The following is a 20,288-nucleotide window of genomic DNA, read 5'->3' as shown; positions in this document are numbered from 1 at the left end:
CAGCTGTGGCGGGTGTATGGGAAGCCCTGCACCATCAGCTGCAGCGAGCCTTTCAAGCTGATGGAATACTCCGCTGGACCGTAGCCGTGCGCTGTCGAATGGGAAAGAGGAGAGGTTAGAGTATGGGAGTAAGTACTAGATTTTAAGTGGGTTATGAACCTAAGCAAACATGTTCGATACTTATAGAGGTATTAACAGCAACAAATAATTGAACAAAATACATAAGATTTCAAATACTATTCTCTAGTTTTGCAAACCAGAAACCCAAGCAATTTGATTAAATCTGATTTTTCTCTAAAGATGTTGTCATCTGTTTAGAATACCTTTCAATTTGTGTTGATTTCGGTTGGACTTCGTTAGAGATTTCCATTTCGGTACGAATCCGATACGGTCTCGATTCCAATTCACTTTCACTTTAATTTTGATTCAATTAGAATTTCGATTAGCTTAGATTGTATTTCAATCCAATAGCGTCCAAAAGCCTTGTCCCAACGCAAGTACCAAACTCTAAAGTTAAGACAAGAAACACATGTTTACTCAACTTTTAAGTGTATTTCCTTGTTTTAAGTCCAAAAGACATTTTTTATCGGTTGTTAATATTATGTTACAGTTTTGGGTAAACTCAAATTTTAAGTGTACTTTGTTTTCCGTGTCCTTCCGAAGCGTCAGATAGAAACAACTACAGTGTAATAAGTAAAACCAAAGACGAATACCACTTCTAGTACTGCAATTGGTCCCTTGGCACTGCGAAAGGTACCCAAGTTTGACAGATCGCAGTACCCTTTTAACGGCATTCAAGATTTTGCTCTTTTACTTTGTGTGCCATTAAATTTTGGGCGATTGCAAGGAACATGGAGGTATAAGTCTTTGATAAAACCCTGTGGCTTTTTTACCGACTAAGTAAAGGTCAAACATAATCAAAAGTGCCAAGGTTCAAATTTAAAATTGTTGCTTATATAGTAACAAAAAAAACGCTCTTCGTGTTATTTGATGAAAACAAGATTTTATCAAATATTACTTACTTGATACTTGATGGGCAACAATTCCTTGCTATTGCGTTGAATCTACGCCGAATGAAGAAGCCTTCTCCATTGGACCCGGTCCTGGGCCAATCGCTTCCAGTCGCCCTGAACGTTAAGCGACCTTAAATCCTCCTCAACTGCAAAAAGCCATCTGGTGCGCGGCCTTCCACGGAGGCGACGGCCTCTCCCTGGTTCTCTGCTGAATATTAGTTTAGCTTGACGTTCCTCCGACATGCGAGCTACATGCCCAGCCCACCGCAGCCTGCCGTGTTTTATACGCTTAACAATATCCATTTCGTTATAGACTTGGTATAACTCGTGATTCATGCGACGCCGCCAGATGCCATTGTCCAATTTACCGCCGAGTATTGTTCGCAGCACTTTACGTTCAAAGACCCCAAAAGCTCTCCGGTCGACCTCTTTCAACGTCCAAGATTCGTGGCCGTACAGGGCTACCGGAAGAATTAGAGTCTTGTACAACGCGAGTTTGGTCTTCGTCTGTAAGCTGCGGGACTTTAGCTGGTTACGAAGTCCGTAAAAAGCCCGACTCGCAGCTGCAATACGCCTTTTAACCTCGCGGGTAACATCATTATCGCAAGTCACTAGAGTTCCAAGGTACACAAATTCTTCAACTACTTCAAAAATATCACCACCTATCACCACCTCACTACCAACATCACCTATGGGCCCACGATGTCTACCAGCGACCATGTACTTTGTCTTCGTGGTATTGATACTGAGCCCAATTCGCGTTGTCTCCCTTTTAAAAGGCACGTATGCCTCTTCCACGGCTCGGCGATCAATCCCGATTATGTCGATATCGTCCGCAAAACCAAGGAGCATATACGAACGTGTGATAATAGTGCCATTCCTATGCACGCAAGCTCTCCTTATTGCTCCTTCTAACGCTATGTTGAACAATAGGTTTGAAAGTGCATCGCCCTGCTTCAATCCGTCTAAGGTTACGAAGGATGTGGAAATCTCATCCGCAACACGTATACTTGATTTCGATCCTTCCAACGTTGCACGAATCAGTCTAATCAGCTTCGTCGGAAAGCCATGTTCCATCATTATTTCCCACAACTCGTTTCTTTTAACTGAATCGTACGCCGCCTTGAAATCAATGAACAGATGATGAGTCTGCAAGTTGTACTCCCGGAATTTATCGAGGATCTGTCGCAGGGTAAACATTTGATCCGACGTCGATCGGCCCTCACGAAAACCAGCTTGGTATTCGCCGACGAAGGACTCTTCAAGCGGTCTCAATCTGTTGAACAGAATACGTGACATAATTTTGTACGCCGAATTGAGGAGCGTTATTCCTCGGTAATTGGCGCACTCCAATCTATGCCCTTTTTTGAAGAGAGGGCAAATGAGGCCATCCATCCAGCTAGCAGGCAGTTCTTCTTCCTCCCATATCCTTAGTAGAATATGGTGAATTATTCTATGCAGCTGCTCACTACCGTGCTTGAGAAGTTCGGCCGGGAGCTCATCCTTCCCAGCAGCCTTGTTGTTCTTCAGCTCTTTAATCGCCTTCTTAACCTCATCTAGAGATGGAGGCTCCACAGCTTGACCGTCGTTGTCGATGTTCATTCTGTTCTCCGATGCTCTATCGTTCCCTCCATTCAGCAACGTTTCGAAGTGCTCTTTCCACCTGGCAGCCACCATCGTTTTATCTGTCAGCAAATTACCTTCACGGTCGTTGCACATGACGGGAGACGGCGCTGACTTTCTCCGCACGCCATTGACAGTTTCATAGAATCGTCGCATATCGTTCTGTTCCATACAGTTTTGCGCCTCGGCTATCACGTTCTCATCAAACTCTTTTTTCTTCCTGCGATGGATTCGCTTTTCGGCTGATCTTGCTTCCCTGTACCGCTCTCTGTTCAGCCTGGTACCAGACACTAACATCCGACGTCTGGCCACGTTCTTCTCATCCGTCACCCTCTGGCACTCCTCGTCGAACCATCCGCTTCTGGGGCGTCTTCGAGCAGTACCTATCACTTCTCGCGCTGTTTCACTCACCACTCCATGGATTGCATCCCATAGATTGTTGAGGTTTTCGCTCACATTGACCTCACTTATCCGCTCGTCCAGCTTTTGGTGGTATTCAGCTGTAACACCGTCTGCTGAGAAGCGCTGGATATTGAATCGCATTGTTCGCTGTGGTCTTGAATTCGCTACAGTTGATAACCGCGCTCGAATTTTACTGACAACGAGGTAGTGATCCGAGTCAATGTTAGGACCCCTGAAACTCCTAACATCGATGACATCTGAGAAATGTCGGCCATCCACCAGAATATGGTCTATCTGGTTGCAAGTATCACCATTTGGATGCCTCCAGGTGTGCTTCCGAATATCCTTGCGTGCAAAGTAGGTGCTGCTGATGGCCATCCCCCTGGCAGCAGCGAAAGTCACTAGTCGTAGGCCGTTGTCATTGGTAACGGAGTGAAGACTCTCCTTACCGATGATCGGACGGAAAAAGTCCTCTCTTCCGACCTGCGCGTTCGCATCTCCGATGACGATTTTCACGTCGTGTTTTGGGCACTCTCCATAGGCCTTATCAAGGCCTTCATAGAACGCGTCCTTCACGTCATCAGGTTTGTCGTTCGTCGGTGCATAGATGTTGATCAGGCTGTAGTTGAAGAATTTGCCCCGTATCCTCAGTACACAGATTCGTTCGCTAATCGGTTTCCACTTCATAACGCGTTTCATCTGCTTCCCGATCACTATGAAACCGACACCATGTTCTGCCTTATCGCCGCCGCTGTGGTAGATGTTATATTTGAACGTAGTGTTGGCGATGGGATCGACCGCCCGGAATTCACGTTCTCCAGATCTAGGCCACCGCACTTCTTGAATGGCGGCCACGCCCACTCCAACCTTCTGCAGTTCACGAGCCAAAAGGCTCGCTCGTCCGGGTTCATTTAACGTCCTGACATTCCAGGTACCAAGTTTCCATTCATAGTCCTTATTTCGTTGCCAGGTCGGTTGCCGAAAATATCGTTCGTTATTTCTTCTTTCTCCATTTTTCGTGGTAGGTGAGAAATTCGGTATGCTACCTTACCGGGGTTGCGCTACCTACATCACGTTGATGGGGCTGCCACCTTAGTTTAGTTGACGTGATACAACATTTCATACTCAGCCGCTGGATACCAGAACAGACGCTGTTTGAGCCGCACCTCCTGGTGAACAGACGCTCGGGACGCACCCCCTCACTCTAGCTGATGTCAGAAGGACAACAGTGCCCAGGTTGCACTACCAGCTAAGTACGCAACCCTTAGCTGGCGGTCTTTGTCATCGTTAGACCCGTGGAAGCGTGAGGTAGGGACTTGCGAGGACCAGAGCTATGTTGGACGCTCCTTCCTGGTTGTCGACTCACCATTTTACAACCCAAAATATTATATCAAATATTATTGAACCCTATTCTATTTTTGAGTACCTTCTCAAGATTCTAAGAAAATCGCTCTCAGGATTCTGAGAGAATCCCTATCAGGATTCTGAGAGAATCCCTCTCAGGATTCTGAGAGAATCCCTCTCAGGATTCAGAGAGAATTCCTCTCAGGATTCTGAGAGAATCCCTCTCAGGATTCTGAGAGAATCCCTCTCAGGATTCTGAGAGAATCCCTCTCAGGATTCTGAGAGAATCCCTCTTAGGATTCTAAGAGAATCCCTCTCAGGATTCTGAGAGAATCCCTCTCAGGATTCTGAGAGAATCCCTCTCAGGATTCTGAGAGAATCCCTCTCAGGATTCTGAGAGAATCCCTCTCAGGATTCTGAGAGAATTCCTCTCAGGATTATGAGAGAATTCCTCTCAGGATTCTGAGAGAGCCCCTCTCAGAATTCTGAGACAATCCCTCTCAGGATTCTGAGAAAATCCCTCTCAGGATTCTGAGAGAATCCCTTTCAGGATTCTGAGCAAATCCCTGTCAAGATTCTCTCAAATTCTCAGGATTCTGAGAGAATCCTTCTCAGGATTCTGAGAGGATCCCTCCCAGGATTCTGAGAGAATCCCTCTCAGGATTCTGAGAAAATCCCTCTCAGGATTCTGAAGGGATTCCTCTCAGGATTCTGATAGAATCCCTCTCAGGATTCTGATAGAATCCCTCTCAGGATTCTGATAGAATCCCTCTCAGGATTCTGATAGAATCCCTCTCAGGATTCTGATAGAATCCCTCTCAGGATTCTGATAGAATCCCTCTCAGGATTCTGATAGAATCCCTCTCAGGATTCTGATAGAATCCCTCTCAGGATTCTGAGAGAATCCCTCTCAGGATTCTGATAGAATCCCTCTCAGGATTCTGAAAGAATCCCTCTCAGGATTCTGAAAGAATCCCTCTCAGGATTCTGAGAGAATCCCTCTCAGGATTCTGAAAGAATCCCTCTCAGGATTCTGAGAGAATCCCTCTCAGGATTCTGAGAGAATCCATCTCAGGATTCTGAGAGAATCCCTTTCAGGGTTCTGAGAGAATCTCTCTCAGGATTCTGAAAGAATTTCTCTCAGGATTCTGAGAAAATCTTTCCCAGGATTCTGAGAATATCTCTTCCAGGACGCTCTAAGAGAATCCCTCTCAGGATTCTGAGAGAATCCCTGTCAGGATTCTGAGAGAATCCCTCTCAGGATTCTGAGAGAATCCCTCTCAGGATTCTAAGAGAATCCCTCCAGGTTTCTGAGAGAATCCCTGCCAGGATTCTGAGAGAATCCCTGCCAGGATTCTGAGAGAATCCCTGTCAGGATTCTGAGTGAATCCCTGTCAGGATCCTGAGAAAATCCCACTCAGGATTCTGAGGGAATCCCTTTCAGGATTATGAGAGAATCCCTCTCAGGATTATGAGAGAATCCCTCTCACGATTCTGAGGGAATCCCTTTCAGGATTATGAGAGGATCCCTCTCAGGATTATGAGAGAATCTCTCTCAGGATTACGAGAGAATCTCTTTCAGGATTCCGAGAGAATCTCTCTCAGGATTCTAAGAGAATCCATCTCAGGATTCTAAGTGTATCCATCTCATGATTCTGAGAGAATTCCTATCAGGATTCAGATTCTGAGACAATCGCTCTAATGATTCTTAGAGAATTCCTTTCAAGATTTTGAGAGAATCCCTCTCAGGATTCTGAGAGAATTCTCTTTCAGGATTCTGAGAGTATCTCTCTCACAAAATTCTGAAAAAATCCATTTCAGGATTCTGAATGATTCGCTCTCAGGATTCTGAGAGAATCCCTCTCAGGATTCTGAGAGAATCCCTCTCAGGATTCTGAGAGAATCCCTCTCAGGATTCTGAGAGAATCCCTCTCAGGATTCTGAGAGAATCCCTCTCAGGATTCTGAGAGAATCCCTCTCAGGATTCTGAGAGAATCCCTCTCAGGATTCTGAGAGAATCTCTCTCAGGATTCTGAGAGAATTCCTCTCAGGATTATGAGAGAATTCCTCTCAGGATTCTGAGAGAATTCCTCTCAGGATTCTGAGAGAACCCCTCTCAGGATTCTGAGAGAACCCCTCCCTGGATTCTGAGAGAACCCCTCTCAGGATTCTGAGAGAACCCCTCTCAGGATTCTGAGAGAGCCCCTCTCAGAATTCTGAGACAATCCCTCTCAGGATTCTGAGAAAATCCCTCTCAGGATTCTGAGAGAATCCCTTTCAGGATTCTGAGCAAATCCCTGTCAAGATTCTCTCAAATTCTCAGGATTCTGAGAGAATCCTTCTCAGGATTCTGAGAGAATCCTTCTCAGGATTCTGAGAGAATCCTTCTCAGGATTCTGAGAGAATCCTTCTCAGGATTCTGAGAGAATCCCTCCCAGGATTCTGAGAGAATCCCTCTCAGGATGCTGAGAGAATCCCTCTCAGGATTCTGAGAAAATCCCTCTCAGGATTCTGAAGGGATTCCTCTCAGGATTCTGATAGAATCCCTCTCAGGATTCTGATAGAATCCCTCTCAGGATTCTGATAGAATCCCTCTCAGGATTCTGATAGAATCCCTCTCAGGATTCTGAGAGAATCCCTCTCAGGATTCTGAGAGAATCCCTCTCAGGATTCTGAGAGAATCCCTCTCAGGATTCTGAGAGAATCCCTCTCAGGATTCTGAGAGAATCCCTCTCAGGATTCTGAGAGAATCCCTCTCAGGATTCTGATAGAATCCCTCTCAGGATTCTGAGAGAATCCCTCTCAGGATTCTGAGAGAATCCCTCTCAGGATTCTGAGAGAATCCCTCTCAGGATTCTGAGAGAATCCCTCTCAGGATTCTGAGAGAATCCCTCTCAGGATTCTGAGAGAATCCCTCTCAGGATTCTGAGAGAATCCCTCTCAGGATTCTGAGAGAATCCCTCTCAGGATTCTGAGAGAATCCCTCTCAGGATTCTGAGAGAATCCCTCTCAGGATTCTGAGAGAATCTCTCCCAGGATTCTGAGAGAATCTCTCCCAGGATTCTAAGAGAATCCATCTCAGGATTCTGAGAGAATCGCTCTTATGATTCTGAGAGAATCCCTTCCAAGATTTTGAGAGAATCCACTTTCAGGATTCTGAGAGAATCCTCTTTCAGGATTCTGAGAGAATCCATCTCAGGATTCTGAGAGAATCGCTCTTATGATTCTGAGAGAATCCCTTCCAAGATTTTGAGAGAATCCACTTTCAGGATTCTGAGAGAATCCTCTTTCAGGATTCTGAGAGTATCTCTCTCAGAAATCTGAGAAAATCTCTCTCAGGATTCTGAAAGTATCGAAGGATTTTGCAATAATACCTCTCAGAATTCTGAGATAATCGCTCTCAGGATTTCGAGAGAATCCCTCTCAGGATTCCAAGAGAATCCCTCTCAGAATTCTGAGGGAATCTATCACAAAATTCTGAAAAAGTCCATCTCAGGATTCTGAATGATTCGCTCTCAGGATTCTGAGAAAATCCCTCTCGAAATTCTGAGAAAATACCTCTCAGGATTCTGACAAAATCTCTTTTAGGATAGGCTCATACTGTTCATGGCCGAAATAATAGCAGATCTTAATATACGTAGAGTTATCATGAATTTATCTATTTTCCCCAAATAGATATCTATTTTCCCCAAATAGATATCACGAGAGTGTGGTACCAGTTGACTGCATTTTTCTGTTTTGAGATCTTCAAACCCTCTACTTTTGCCAACTCGATTGTTGACTCAAAAAAAAAAAAAACTCAGTGTGAGTCCGCTTCCAGCTCATCAGGAAGACTTCTATGGGTTCTCAAGAGTTTCAACCAAAGGAATCTGTTGAAGCTCCGGCAATCAATCCCATGACCATCAGCTCATAAAGCATACGTGTAACCAACTACGCCACGTTGACCCCCCAAATAGGATTCTTCTCCAAATCATTTTCGAAAATGATCATCTCACCAGTGTCGGCTTGGGCAATCGAACACCCAAGAATTTGCATTGCTCCAACATTTTCTTCTTGACTTGTCCACACCTCCGGTGTATTTTGGATATCTGTAAACCTCCTCATGCATTAAATATGTATTGCACATTATAACAACCTGTGGAGAAACAAATTGTGATTGACAAACAGTTCGCCATAAACTTATTACCAATCCCATTGAACGTAGTACTAGATCAATTGTCAATTAATAATTCGCAATTTATTGCTCCTCTTGTCTAGATTCGAATAACTTATTGCATGCTTTCAATGAACCGCGAGGCCTCCGCTCGGTAATTATGTCGTGGTTGTGCACCGAGCGTACAATTTCGTACACTGGATCGCCGTACTTTGAAATTCGTTCGATTATCCGAGCTTTGCATCTGAAACAATAGGGAACGTAGAATCGAATTAGAATACCTAAATTATTTCCTACTAGGATTCAACGAAAAACTCACTTGAGGGGCTTCGCCTGACCACATCGCCAGCTGGTGGACCCCGTTCGCTCCTTCTCCATCTCGAAAGTGTATCCATAGTAGCAAATCTGGCGACGACCTCGACGACTGACGGTGTACGTTACCATCCCTAGAACAGTTCAAGATTCTTATTAGTTAAGGTTCAACATGATACAACTGAAATTCTGTTGAATGTTATGTAAGAATTAAAAAACACGACTAGTTTTGCTTTCGGCTAGCTATTGCTGAGGTACTAGAAGTAGCGCATTCATTTATTTGGAGGAACTTTTCTTTCTACGCTCGGTTACGAGCGGATGATTGTGTGAGTGCTTGATAACGATTTTCTTTTGGCCACTGCGGTCTCGGACGGCGTTGGCTCGAGCTTTGCAGCTGGAAGAGAAAGGAGAGACCAACATATGGCCGGTACAGTCAATGCAGTACTCGAACGTGACATCGAAGTAGACTTACCTGAGCGTGCGATGTTGGCAGCATCTCCATGAGGTAACACTGTTGCGTACTTTATCCCTGGTGAAGGCGAATCCGTCGAGCAAGAGCAAGGGAGTTCCACGGTTACTGATCGTATACTGGACGTGAGGTTCGTTTCCGTTTTCTACCGAAGGTTGAAGGTTCAGAACGACGGTAAGCAACGATAAATGAGACAAATATACCACGGCATAGATTAGTGTATCTGGATAAAACACTGGCAAAAGCGAACTGAAATGAAGAGAATAACTTCTTATTCTAGTACTACAATCATACAATTTCGAAGTATGTTAGATTTTCAACGAGATTTATTTACAGCTCCTAAAATCCAATGAGTTTGTCTTTTTGTCACTCTAATTTACGTGTTTTAGTTAAATTTAGTAGGGTTTGATTCTCAAAACGAACGCTCAAATTTTTCTCCTGTTTTTGTTTGTTTCACGATTTTCAACATAAACCAGTAAAAGAAGAATTAAGTCAGTATGAATGTCTACAACAAATGAAGTACTAGAACTACTGAAAGCAATAGCCTTCATTGTAGGATCATGTATAATGCAGAAATGAAGGACATCGAAGCAATTTGAAATTATAAGACAGAGTTCATTGCTGGAACGATTCGTTCTAATTGAAGACCGGACGTGCACCGGACAATCTCATTCGTCGTTCGTCGCGCTCTTTCTTGCGTTGCTCTAGCAGGGCCTTGAGGGCGCCACTTTTCCGTCGTTCCGTTATGACAGCGTGATTATGTTCGCCTCGGATCGAAAGCACCTTTCGATCTTTGTCACGTGATGTCGTCGCTCGAACTTTGCATCTAGACGAGAATGTTAATGTTTTCAAGATTGAACAATGAGGTAATAGATTATCACTTACCGTAGAGCCTTGGATTGCGAACAAGCCCAATCGATGTCGTTGTTTTTGACCAACTCCTGCGTGAAAACGTACCCATCTATGGACAACTGGATCGATCCTCGGCCACTTAGAACAAAAAACGATTTTGGCAGCTCTGAAATTGAACCAATGGTGAATGATGGCAACACTTCTCGATCGCAAACTACGCTCTGAACACAATCAAACAATTGTTTCTTTAATCTTCTGAACTGTATATTTGCATCAACGCTTAGTCTTGGTCTAGTCTTTCCAGCCGACGTTTTTGCCGCTGTTGCTTCCTTTCGCTGACGATTTGGTTCCGTTGTTGCATGAGTTGCTTCAGCTGCCCATTTTGACGGTGCTCCTTCTTGACGGGATGATCGTGCACTCCCTGCAGGAACATTTGCGATCCGTTTCTGAGAATTTTGACGGAAGCCAGACAACCGTAGGCTCGGTATTCGGTGCAGCGCCATTGGGTGTGGCCTTTCAGGGTGTGCTTCCGGTAATAGCAATGATCCTTGACGTACAGCTTGCGACGGTTGCCTTGCATAACGAACCGAACGTCCTTATCGGGATCTATGGCATCTGAAAGAAGGTTCGAGATGGTTAGTGATCGAGGTTTACGATTGACCGAAGAGAAGTTTGAGGAATCTAAATAGAAACTCAATACGGTTATCAACATGGTTTATATTTTCACAGTCATTTCTCATGTATGCCCTTGCGACGCATTCGCTCTACCAGCCGTTCTTCCATCAGCCGTTTCCGCTGGCCAAGCCTTCGTCGCTCGGTCACGATCGGATGGTTGTGAGTGCCTCGAATGCTTATCCGACTTCCCTCCCCATAGCTAGTGGCCGCCGCTTTGCAGCCCAGCGGTCTCGACTGGCAACACTCCCATATGGTGTAGCGTTCACGTATCTGCTTCCGGGTGAAGCCGTAGCCATTGATGATCAGCTTCCGGGATCTGCCGGTGTCCACGTAGCGAATGTCTTGATTTGCGAGAAGGTCTGTAATGCAGATTGTGCAGATTATAATCCATGTTTTGGAATTTTAACTCTGATTTGTAAATCTAACAACACTGCCACAAAACCATCGTTTCAACTAACTCAGTATTTATTCATAAACAATTCCAATATTTTTCAACATCTTTTGCTGAGCCTTTTCTTTGTTGCGTTGCTCGAGAAGTTTCCTTAGTGCACCAGCCTTACGTCGTTCCCGGATTCGCCCATGATTATGCTCTCCTCGGAATGTGATTTTACCGTTTTTCGCACCTCGATAGGTTGTGGCCCGGGCTGTGCAGCTAAAAGCAATCGTTAAGTTTCATTTCACGACGTTAATCTAGTACTTCATTTCACTTACCTCAACGGTCTAGCTTGACAGCACGCCCAGAAGGTCATGTGAGCTCGCTCGTTAAGCTTAGTAAATGGAAATCCTTCTACAACTAGTTGAGTGGTTCCTCGGGCTGTCACTATGTAGCATATGTCCATCTCGGATGAATCGGTATCTGTAACGTTAGGAAAATTGTTGAATTTGGGAACACGAATCCTCTAAAGTCTAAAACATAGTATTGGCGGAGCCAAAGTGGAAATAAAGACGTAGTAGTCGGGCTTAGAACAGATACATTTCTAGTACTACATTCGGTTCAACGCGAAGATTGACAAATCGCAGTACACCTCCCTCAGCATTCTAGATTTTGCTCTATTACCTCATGCTCCGAAAATTTTTAGATAACTGCAAAAGGCCACGTCTTTATTTCGTCTTTAGCAGAACGATCAAATTGAGGACGAAAAAATATCATTTTCAACAATTTATTTAACATTTCGACTTCTCAAAGCAGCCGGCTGTTCCTTCTCCTGTTTTCTTTTCTTCAGTAGCTCCCTAAGGACACCATGCTTGCGTCGTTCCGACACCACATCGTGGTTGTGTTCCCCTCGGCAAATGACCGGCCCTTTGTTGGGTGGACGTGGCATTGTAGCGCGGACGCGACATCCGAGCGCTTTCTTCTGGGCACAGTTCCAGAAAAGGTACCGCTGGGAAATTTTGTTCCGAACAAAAATGTGATTCCGGATCACCATGTTCTGCGTTCCTCGGTAGTTCAGCACGAAGGAAATTTCCTCCGGGCAGACCACTGAAATGAAATACGTTAGTCGTGATTGAATTCGAAGTCCACAAACGGAAATAAAATCATCATCGATTTATTTGAAGAGTAGGCGTTGAGATAATCGGAAGTCTTAGTAGCCCAGACTAAAATTCAGATCGATAAAACACATCTCATTTTTTTTTTTTTTTTGAGCTTCTTGGATCGATACACAATGCTTTATTCGAATCTCCTTCATCAAACCCAATGAAAATGTGCAGTACTAGAACAGCACAAGTTAATCTACACATTCATGTTTATTTCTCTTTTTTCAGAAAACACTGTTCGATCGGTACTGGCAATGGTGCCGGAGGTTGATATGATGGTAATTGGTGTGGCTCCGATCCACCCCATTTCCTCCTCTCTGGCAACACTTCTCGTTCGCGAGCGTACTGTTCTTTCAACTTGGCACACTCGCCCGGTTTGCGGCGCTCCAGAATAATCTGATGATTGTGAAAGCCTCGCAGCTTGATGACTGGTTTGTCGCCTCGCTTTCCGCGGCCCGTCGTGGCGCGAGCCGTGCAGCTGCATAGATAAATGAGTTGAAGACAAAACGCAGTACTTTAGCAGATGCACACACTTACCCTAGCACTCGGAATTGATTACAGGACCAGTACTGCATCTCTTCCGTTGCTTTAACGCGCATGTAGAGATACCCGTCGACGCAAAGCTGCGTCTTGCCTCGTTTGCTGATTACGAATGAAATGTCTGAAATTTGAGAGAAATCTTCAGTGAGTAACTCTCATCGCAATGCCCTCATCTCGCAGTACTAGATTAATGAGTAATGAAGCTTCGGAAAATTGAACAGCGTTTATTTCATTTAACAATTGAAACGATAAGTACTGGCACTAATGGTTACCGTCGCCGGTTCAGTCGTCGCTCTCGCATACATTGTTCCAAAAGCCTTGCCCGCTGACCGGCCTTGCGCCGTTCGTGGATGATTGCGTGATTGTGGAAGCCTCGCAGCGAAACTTTGGGCGCCGTGTCTTTCCAGTCCAAGCGAGTGGTGGCACGAGCCGTACAGCTGAAACGCACACGGAAACATGTCGATTAGAATTCAGCTAGATTCCCAACTCTAGGGGAAGTCACTTGAGAACTTTGTGCTGGTTACACGCCCAGAACTGCGTGACACCTCGTGCCTTGTTTCGCATGTACAGAAATCCATTCACCGAAAGCTGAGTACTTCCCCGTTTGGTCAAGACGAATGTTATACCTGAAACGGACGAAAGGCAATCATCTAAAGTGAAAGAAGTACTAGATTACACTCATTGGGATATTAAAAAATCATTGAAATGCAAAAAACATCAAAGTGTATTCGTGGAAATAAAAATACATCAGTGCATAAGGCCACGATCCTTCCGGCATTTCTCGATCAATCTAGCTCGTGCTCCGGATTTGCGCCGCTCCGTGATCACCTCATGGTTGTGCTGTCCCCTCAGGGTTATCCTCGGTGGGCCGTTCTTTTGTGTCCTGTGCGTCGTCGCCCGTGCCGTACAGCTGCATTCAAGAAACGAGAACCGGTGTAGTACTAGTTGAAGGGGTAAATTAAATCTGGGGAAATTACTTCAACACTTTCGATTGGTTGCACGCCCAAAACTGGGAGTCTCCTCGTGTTTTGTCCCGAGTGTACAGATATCCGTTGACTGACAGCTGCATGCGGCCCCTTCTGGTCATCACGAAGGAAATATCGCTAATTTCTAGAAATAGAAATGGGCATCCAGTGTCAGGAGGTACTTTTTTTCACCTCTAGTACGTCATATCAAAGAGTAGCACTTCATTTTAGTCAAGAATTGTATATTTAAATGATTTGATAACGAATTGTATCTCTATTGTTCCAGCCGAGATTTCGCTTTACCGGCGTTTCGGATTTTTGGTGTATTGGGTGCTTTCTGCGTCGCTGGTTTACCATATTGGCGACGGCCCATATCGATCGGATGATTGTGCTGAGCACGGAGAGAAATTCGAGCGCCTTGTCCGTTTCGGGGCTTATAGGTGCTGGCCCGCGCTGGACACCTGAAATTTTAGAGACGAAAAATCAGAATTGTACTAGAATTATGTGTACATTATAATTTCTATCAGTATGATTTAAGCAATGTTTAAGCTACAAAACGTATTCAATGAATGCAGTACTCGAATGGTTTGGAAATTCGAATATCTAAAGGTACCGTTCAAGGATAATAATTGACTCTAAAAATGTGTAGGAATATTCAACCAGAAACTACTACAGATGTTTCCAAAGATTTCACAGGATTTTCTACAAAATTGTCCTTCAGAAATTCTTTCAGGGAGTAGTGTTTGATCCTTTGCTCGCGTCACTTGCTCCTGCGGGGGCGGGTGATGTGAGCAGGATCAATCGTGTCGCGCGTCGCTCGCGTGGCATGATTTATTAGTGGCGCGGTTCGCGAAGCAGGTTAGTAGTGTTTGATCCTTTGCTCGCGTCACTTGCTCCTGCGGGGGCGGGTGATGTGAGCAGGATCAATCGTGTCGCGCGTCGCTCGCGTGGCATGATAAAATAGTGTCGCGGATCGCGAAGCAGGTTAGTAGTGTTTGATCCTTTGCTCGCGTCACTTGCTCCTGCGGGGGCGGGTGATGTGAGCAGGATCAATCGTGTCGCGCGTCGCTCGCGTGGCATGATAAAATAGTGTCGCGGATCGCGAAGCAGGTTAGTAGTGTTTGATCTATTGCTCGCGTCACTTGCTCCTGCGGGGGCGGGTGATGTGAGCAGGATCAATCGTGTCGCGCGTCGCTCGCGTGGCATGATAAAATAGTGTCGCGGATCGCGAAGCAGGTTAGTAGTGTTTGATCCTTTGCTCGCGTCACTTGCTCCTGCGGGGGCGGGTGATGTGAGCAGGATCAATCGTGTCGCGCGTCGCTCGCGTGGCATGATTTATTAGTGGCGCGGTTCGCGAAGCAGGTTAGTAGTGTTCGATCCTTAGCTCGCGTCAAATAATTTATCATGGTCTAATCGCTTATCAAAGTGAATCCTGTGACCCAACGATCCTCCCCATTAACAAACATCCCTCCCAGTAACCTTTGTGGAGATGCAGAGGTAAACACGGTCTCCAAATAGCAAAGGTTACACACTAACATTCCTTCCTCCAATCCCACCTGACTGCAAGGACGTGGCCGGCGCCGTTATTGACCCTGTATAAATAGAGGCACTGAATTATGCACACTGAAGAAGATTATGGCCAATCCCAGCCGAACTTCTAGTTGATTCTTTGTGCATTTTCATTGACTTCGGTCAATCACGGAATAGCAACCATTGATATGTGTAGTCAGTCTAAGCTAAGCTAAGCTAAAGCTAAGCTAAAATTGTCCTTCATAAATTCTTTTAGGATACCTTCAGGAAATACTCCAGAGATTGCTCCAGAAATTTCTTTAGGAAGTCATCCAATATGAGATTTCTCAAGGAAATTGTAAAAAAAAATCGAGCATTATTTCAGGAGTTTTTCATATATTATTTCTCCAAGGAGATGTTAATGAAATTTTCCAGAAAGCTGCGAAATTATTAAAAAAAAGTTGTGCTAGCAAATCTAGCAAATCTTAGGATAATTTCTGGAAAACTTGTCTAAGTTCATAAGTCACCTTTGAAGAATAAGAATTTCTAGAAGAACTAACTCTTGAGGAAATTTTACAAGATTTTCTAGACTATTTCTTAGGAATTGAAAAAAAAATCCCTGGATAATATCCCGCAGGATTTTGTGAAGAAACTCCTAGAAAAACGTAGGACGAAATCCCTAAAAATGTGTAGGAATATTCAACCAGAAACTACTCCAGATATCTCCAAGGATTTCTCAGGATTTTCTACAGAATAGTCCTTCAGAAATTCTTCAAGGATACCTTCAGGAAATACTCCAGAGAATGCTCCTGAAAATTCTTTGGAATGTCATTCAATTCTGGATTTTTTCTCGAGGAAATAATCCAGAAAAAATCAAGCATTATTTAAGGGGATTTTCATGTATTATTTCTCCAAGGAAATGTGAATGAAAATTTCCAGAAAGCTGCGAAATTGTTGAAATAAATTTGTGTCGTATTCCCAAAGCAAATCTTAGGATAACTTCTGTTAAAACTTGTGTAAGTTCTTAAGTCACCTTTGATGAATAAGGATTTCTAGAAGAACTCACTGTTGAGGAAATTTTACAAGATTTTCTAGACTATTTCTAAGGTATTTGAAAAAAAAATCTCTGGATAATATCGTGCAGAATTTTGTGAAGAAACTCCTGGAAAAACGTAGGACGAAATCCCTAAAAATGTGTAGGAATATTCAACCAGAAACTACTCCAGATATCTCCAAGGATTTCTCAGGATTTTCTACAAAATTGTCCTTCTTCAAGAATACCTTTAGGAATTACTCCAAAGATTGCTCCCAAAAATTTCTTTGGAAAGTCATCCAATAAGAGATTTCTCAAGGAAAATGTCAAAAAAATCAAGCATCCTTTCAAGGGTTTTCATGTATTATTTCTCCAAGGAAATGTGAAGGAAATTTTCCAGAAAGCTGCGAAATTGTTGAAAGTAATTTGTGACGTATTCCTAAAGCAAATCTTAGGAAAACTTCTATTAAAACTTGTGTAAGTTCTTAAGTCACCTTTGATGGATAACGATTTCTAAAAGAACTCACTCTCGAGGAAATTTTACAACATTTTCTAAATTATTTTTAAGATAATTGAAAACAAAAGAAAAAAATGAATTTCTGGATAATATCCCGCAGGATTTTGTGAAGAAACTGCTGGAAAAACGTAGGAAGAAATCCCTAAAAATATGTAGGAATATTCAACTAGAAACTACTCCAGATATCTCCAAGAATTTTTCAGGATTTTTACAAAATTGTCCTTGAGAAATTGTTTAAGGATACCTCCAGGAATTACTCCAGAGATTGCTCCTAAAATTCCTTTGGAAAGTAATCCAATAAGAGAATTCTCGAGGAAATTGTCAAAAAATCAAGCATTATTTCAGGAGTTTTTCATGTATTATTTATCCAAGGAAATGTGAATGAAATTTTCCAGAAAGCTGCGAAATTGTTTCAAAAAATTTGAAAGTTATACCTAAAGCAAATCTTAGAACAACTTCTGCTAAAACTTGTGTGAATTCTTAAGTCACCTTTGACGAATAAGGATTTCTAGAAGAACTCACTCTTGAGGATATTTTCTAGATTATTTCGAAGATAATTGATAAAAAAAAATGTTTGAATCTTTGAATAATATGCCGCAGGATTTTGTGAAGAAACTCCTGGGAAAGCGTAGGATAAAAACCCAAAAACTGTGTAGGAATATGCAACCAGAAACTACTACAGATGTCTCCAAGGATTTCTCAGGATTTTCTACAAAGTTGTCCTTCAGAAATTCTTTAAGGATACCTTCAGGAATTACTCCAGATAATGATCTTAAAATTTTTCTTTGAGAAGTCTGGATGACTCAAGGAAATTGTGAAAAAAAAATCAAGCGTTATTTCAGGAGTTTTCAATGTAGAATTTCTCCAATGAAATTTTCCAGAAAGCTGCGAAATTGTGGAAAAAATTTGTGACGCATTTCTAAAGAAAATCTTTGGATACTTCTGTTAAAACTTGTGTAAGTTCTTAAGTCACCTTTGATGAATAAGGATTTCTAGAAGAACTCACTCTTGAGGAAATTTTACAAGATTTTATAGAAATAATTGAAAAAAAGAAGGAAAAATGTTTGAATTCCTGAATAATATTCCGCAGGATTTTGTGAAGAAACTCCTGAAAAACGTAGAACAAAATCCCTAAAATATGTGTAGGAATGATCAGAAGATTTCTTGAAAAAAAAAAAAATACTGTGATGTTTGCTAGTATGGGACTTTAAATGAACTTTTGAATATACCATGGGGATCTTTTGAGTAATTCATTGAAAAATGCTTAGAAGAACTACAGTAATCCTTGGATGAAATGCTGGAGAAACTACTAGAAAAAAATCTAAGAAAACTCAATAAAGAAACTCAGGTCGAATTTAAGAAATTATTTGAAATGTTCCTAATGGAATCACTTGAATAATTCCTCAAGGAATTTTTGAAGCAATTCTATTGAATAACCGTTGATGAAATGGCGAGAAAATCTTTCTCAGGTTTCTTGAAAAACAAAATCCTTGAACGAATTTTACCGAAAACTTACCCTTTGCGAGTTTTCTTGGAAAAAAAAACTCTGTGCACATCTTAGAAAGACCTCTTAGTGTAACGACTGGAGAATTCGGTTGAAAAGTTAGTGAAAAAATATCTGCAGGAAGTCGTAGGATAGTCTTTGGAAAATTGTTCGAAGTAATCCCTAAAAAAATTACTGGAGGTAGTAACGTTGAAGTGCTCAATGATTTACTGGAGCAAATTCGCGAGAAATTCCTTTAGGCATCCTTCGAAAAATTAATGAATGAATTGGTAGAGAAATTTCTTGAAGAATTTCTGGAGAGAACCCTGTATTAGTTCCTGATAGTATTTTAGTATTTTTTTCGATTCATTTCAACTCCAAAAAGTTCATCAAATTTCGAAACAGAACAGTTTGTAGGCATTGAAAATTATTCTAGTACTACCAAATGATGTGTGTCACAGCTTAAGACGAAATTATTACAAAACAGTGTTAAACGAATGCAGTACTAGAATTGTATGGAAATTTTCATTTCGAAAGGTATCATCAAGCATCTATAATTTCTAACAGTGTCAGCATTTCTAACAGTATTCAAGCAAATAATTTAAGCTACAAATCGGTATTAACTGAATGCGGTACAAGATTTGTTTAGAAATTATAATTTCTAAAGGAATCATTCAAGCAATTATTACTAACAATTTCAATAATTTCAAGGTTTAGATTTCGATTTGTATTTGATTTAGTTTAGATTCATTTTCTATTTCGATTCGATCCGATACGATATGGTGTGCGTTAAAACTTGAGACGAAATTATTACAACACAGTATTGAACAAAAGCAGTACTAGAATGGAATAGAAATTATAATTTCTGACGATGTCAGTATTTTTATTTATTTTAAACTACAAATCAGTGTAAAATGAATGCAGTACTAGAATGTTCTGGAATTATGATTTCCAGATGTTTAGATTCATTTTCAAAACCGATTCAATCTACTATACCTGAATCGATTGGATTCAAATTTGATTCGACTTCGTCAAACTTCAAGTCGATTTCGATTCGTTTTAAATTCGCTTCAATTACAAAACGTTCATCAAACTTCAAAACAGAACAGTCGTTAGGTATTAAGATCCAATCTAGTACTTCCAAATGATCAGTATCACTTACCTATGCGAGTACGAAAGCATGCAGCGCCACATTTCACAGTGCGTGGACACTTTTTGGCGCGAGTAAATGTATCCGTTGATCGATAGCTGAATTCCCCGGCTGGTCATAATGTAGGCCACGTCTTTCGGCACTGAAATCATACAAACCGGAAAACAAATGCATTTGAGTATTATAACCAAAACTTTGAACCGAAAACAGCAATATTAAGTGACGACAAGTTTGTGATTAATGCGATACTAAGAGTATATTTCTTCATATCAGCTCATATTCATCGTATTCCACGTCCGACTCCGTGGCGGAAAGAATTATGGAAGTCTTGGGCGGCGGCGCCCTTCTCCGACGACTGTTTCGTCCGACGATGATGTCATGAGTGTGGTCGTCCCTCAACGAAATCACAGCGCTTCCCGGTTTCCGCTTGGTTGTCGCCCGAGCTTTGCAACTAAAAAAGAAATGATCCAGAAATGAAGTACTAGAATAGTGAACATTGCTGTGATCTCACCCGTGGGCTCTCCGTTGACTGCAAACCCAGATGATGATTTTCTCGCGAACCTGTGACCTGGTGAAGACATGGCCGTTGATCAGCAGTTGTACCGTTCCTCGCCGACCCATTATGTATGAGACGTTATCTGAAGGAAATACCAAGAAAATTAGTATCGATTTGAACAAATCACTGAAAGCTCGATCAAAACTAAGTCACAAC

General features: G+C 42.5%; 1 protein-coding gene across 30 annotated transcripts in view; it reads right to left on the bottom strand.

The window, feature by feature from the left end:
* The window catches only part of LOC5573536 (modifier of mdg4), a 419,719-nt gene that overhangs the window by 320,851 nt on the left and 78,580 nt on the right, over window positions 1-20,288 (bottom strand). Inside the window, exons 5-6 of one of the 30 annotated variants that reach the window (XM_021838310.1) lie at window positions 8,855-8,981; window positions 8,605-8,779 (exon numbers count right to left, since the gene is read on the bottom strand). The exons of 22 other annotated variants lie outside the window; for them this stretch is intronic. In XM_021838310.1, the coding sequence (XP_021694002.1) occupies window positions 8,620-8,779; window positions 8,855-8,981 (287 nt within the window). In that variant the 3' untranslated portion in view covers window positions 8,605-8,619. Of the gene's footprint in view, window positions 1-8,604; window positions 8,780-8,854; window positions 8,982-9,670; window positions 10,143-10,201; window positions 10,335-10,410; window positions 10,784-10,869; window positions 11,203-11,290; window positions 11,496-11,554; window positions 11,700-12,570; window positions 12,858-12,916; window positions 13,041-14,094; window positions 14,346-19,588; window positions 19,719-19,812; window positions 20,028-20,087; window positions 20,215-20,288 lie in introns of those variants that run through there. 7 more of the 30 variants (XM_021838302.1, XM_021838300.1, XM_021838292.1 and 4 more) reach the window with 7 other exon arrangements.

Source organism: Aedes aegypti, chromosome 1 (genome assembly GCF_002204515.2).
Source record: "Aedes aegypti strain LVP_AGWG chromosome 1, AaegL5.0 Primary Assembly, whole genome shotgun sequence".
NCBI classification, from domain to species: Eukaryota; Metazoa; Arthropoda; class Insecta; order Diptera; family Culicidae; genus Aedes; species Aedes aegypti.
The sequence above is the reverse complement of the archived record's forward strand: the minus strand, read 5'-3'. Positions and strand labels throughout refer to the sequence as shown.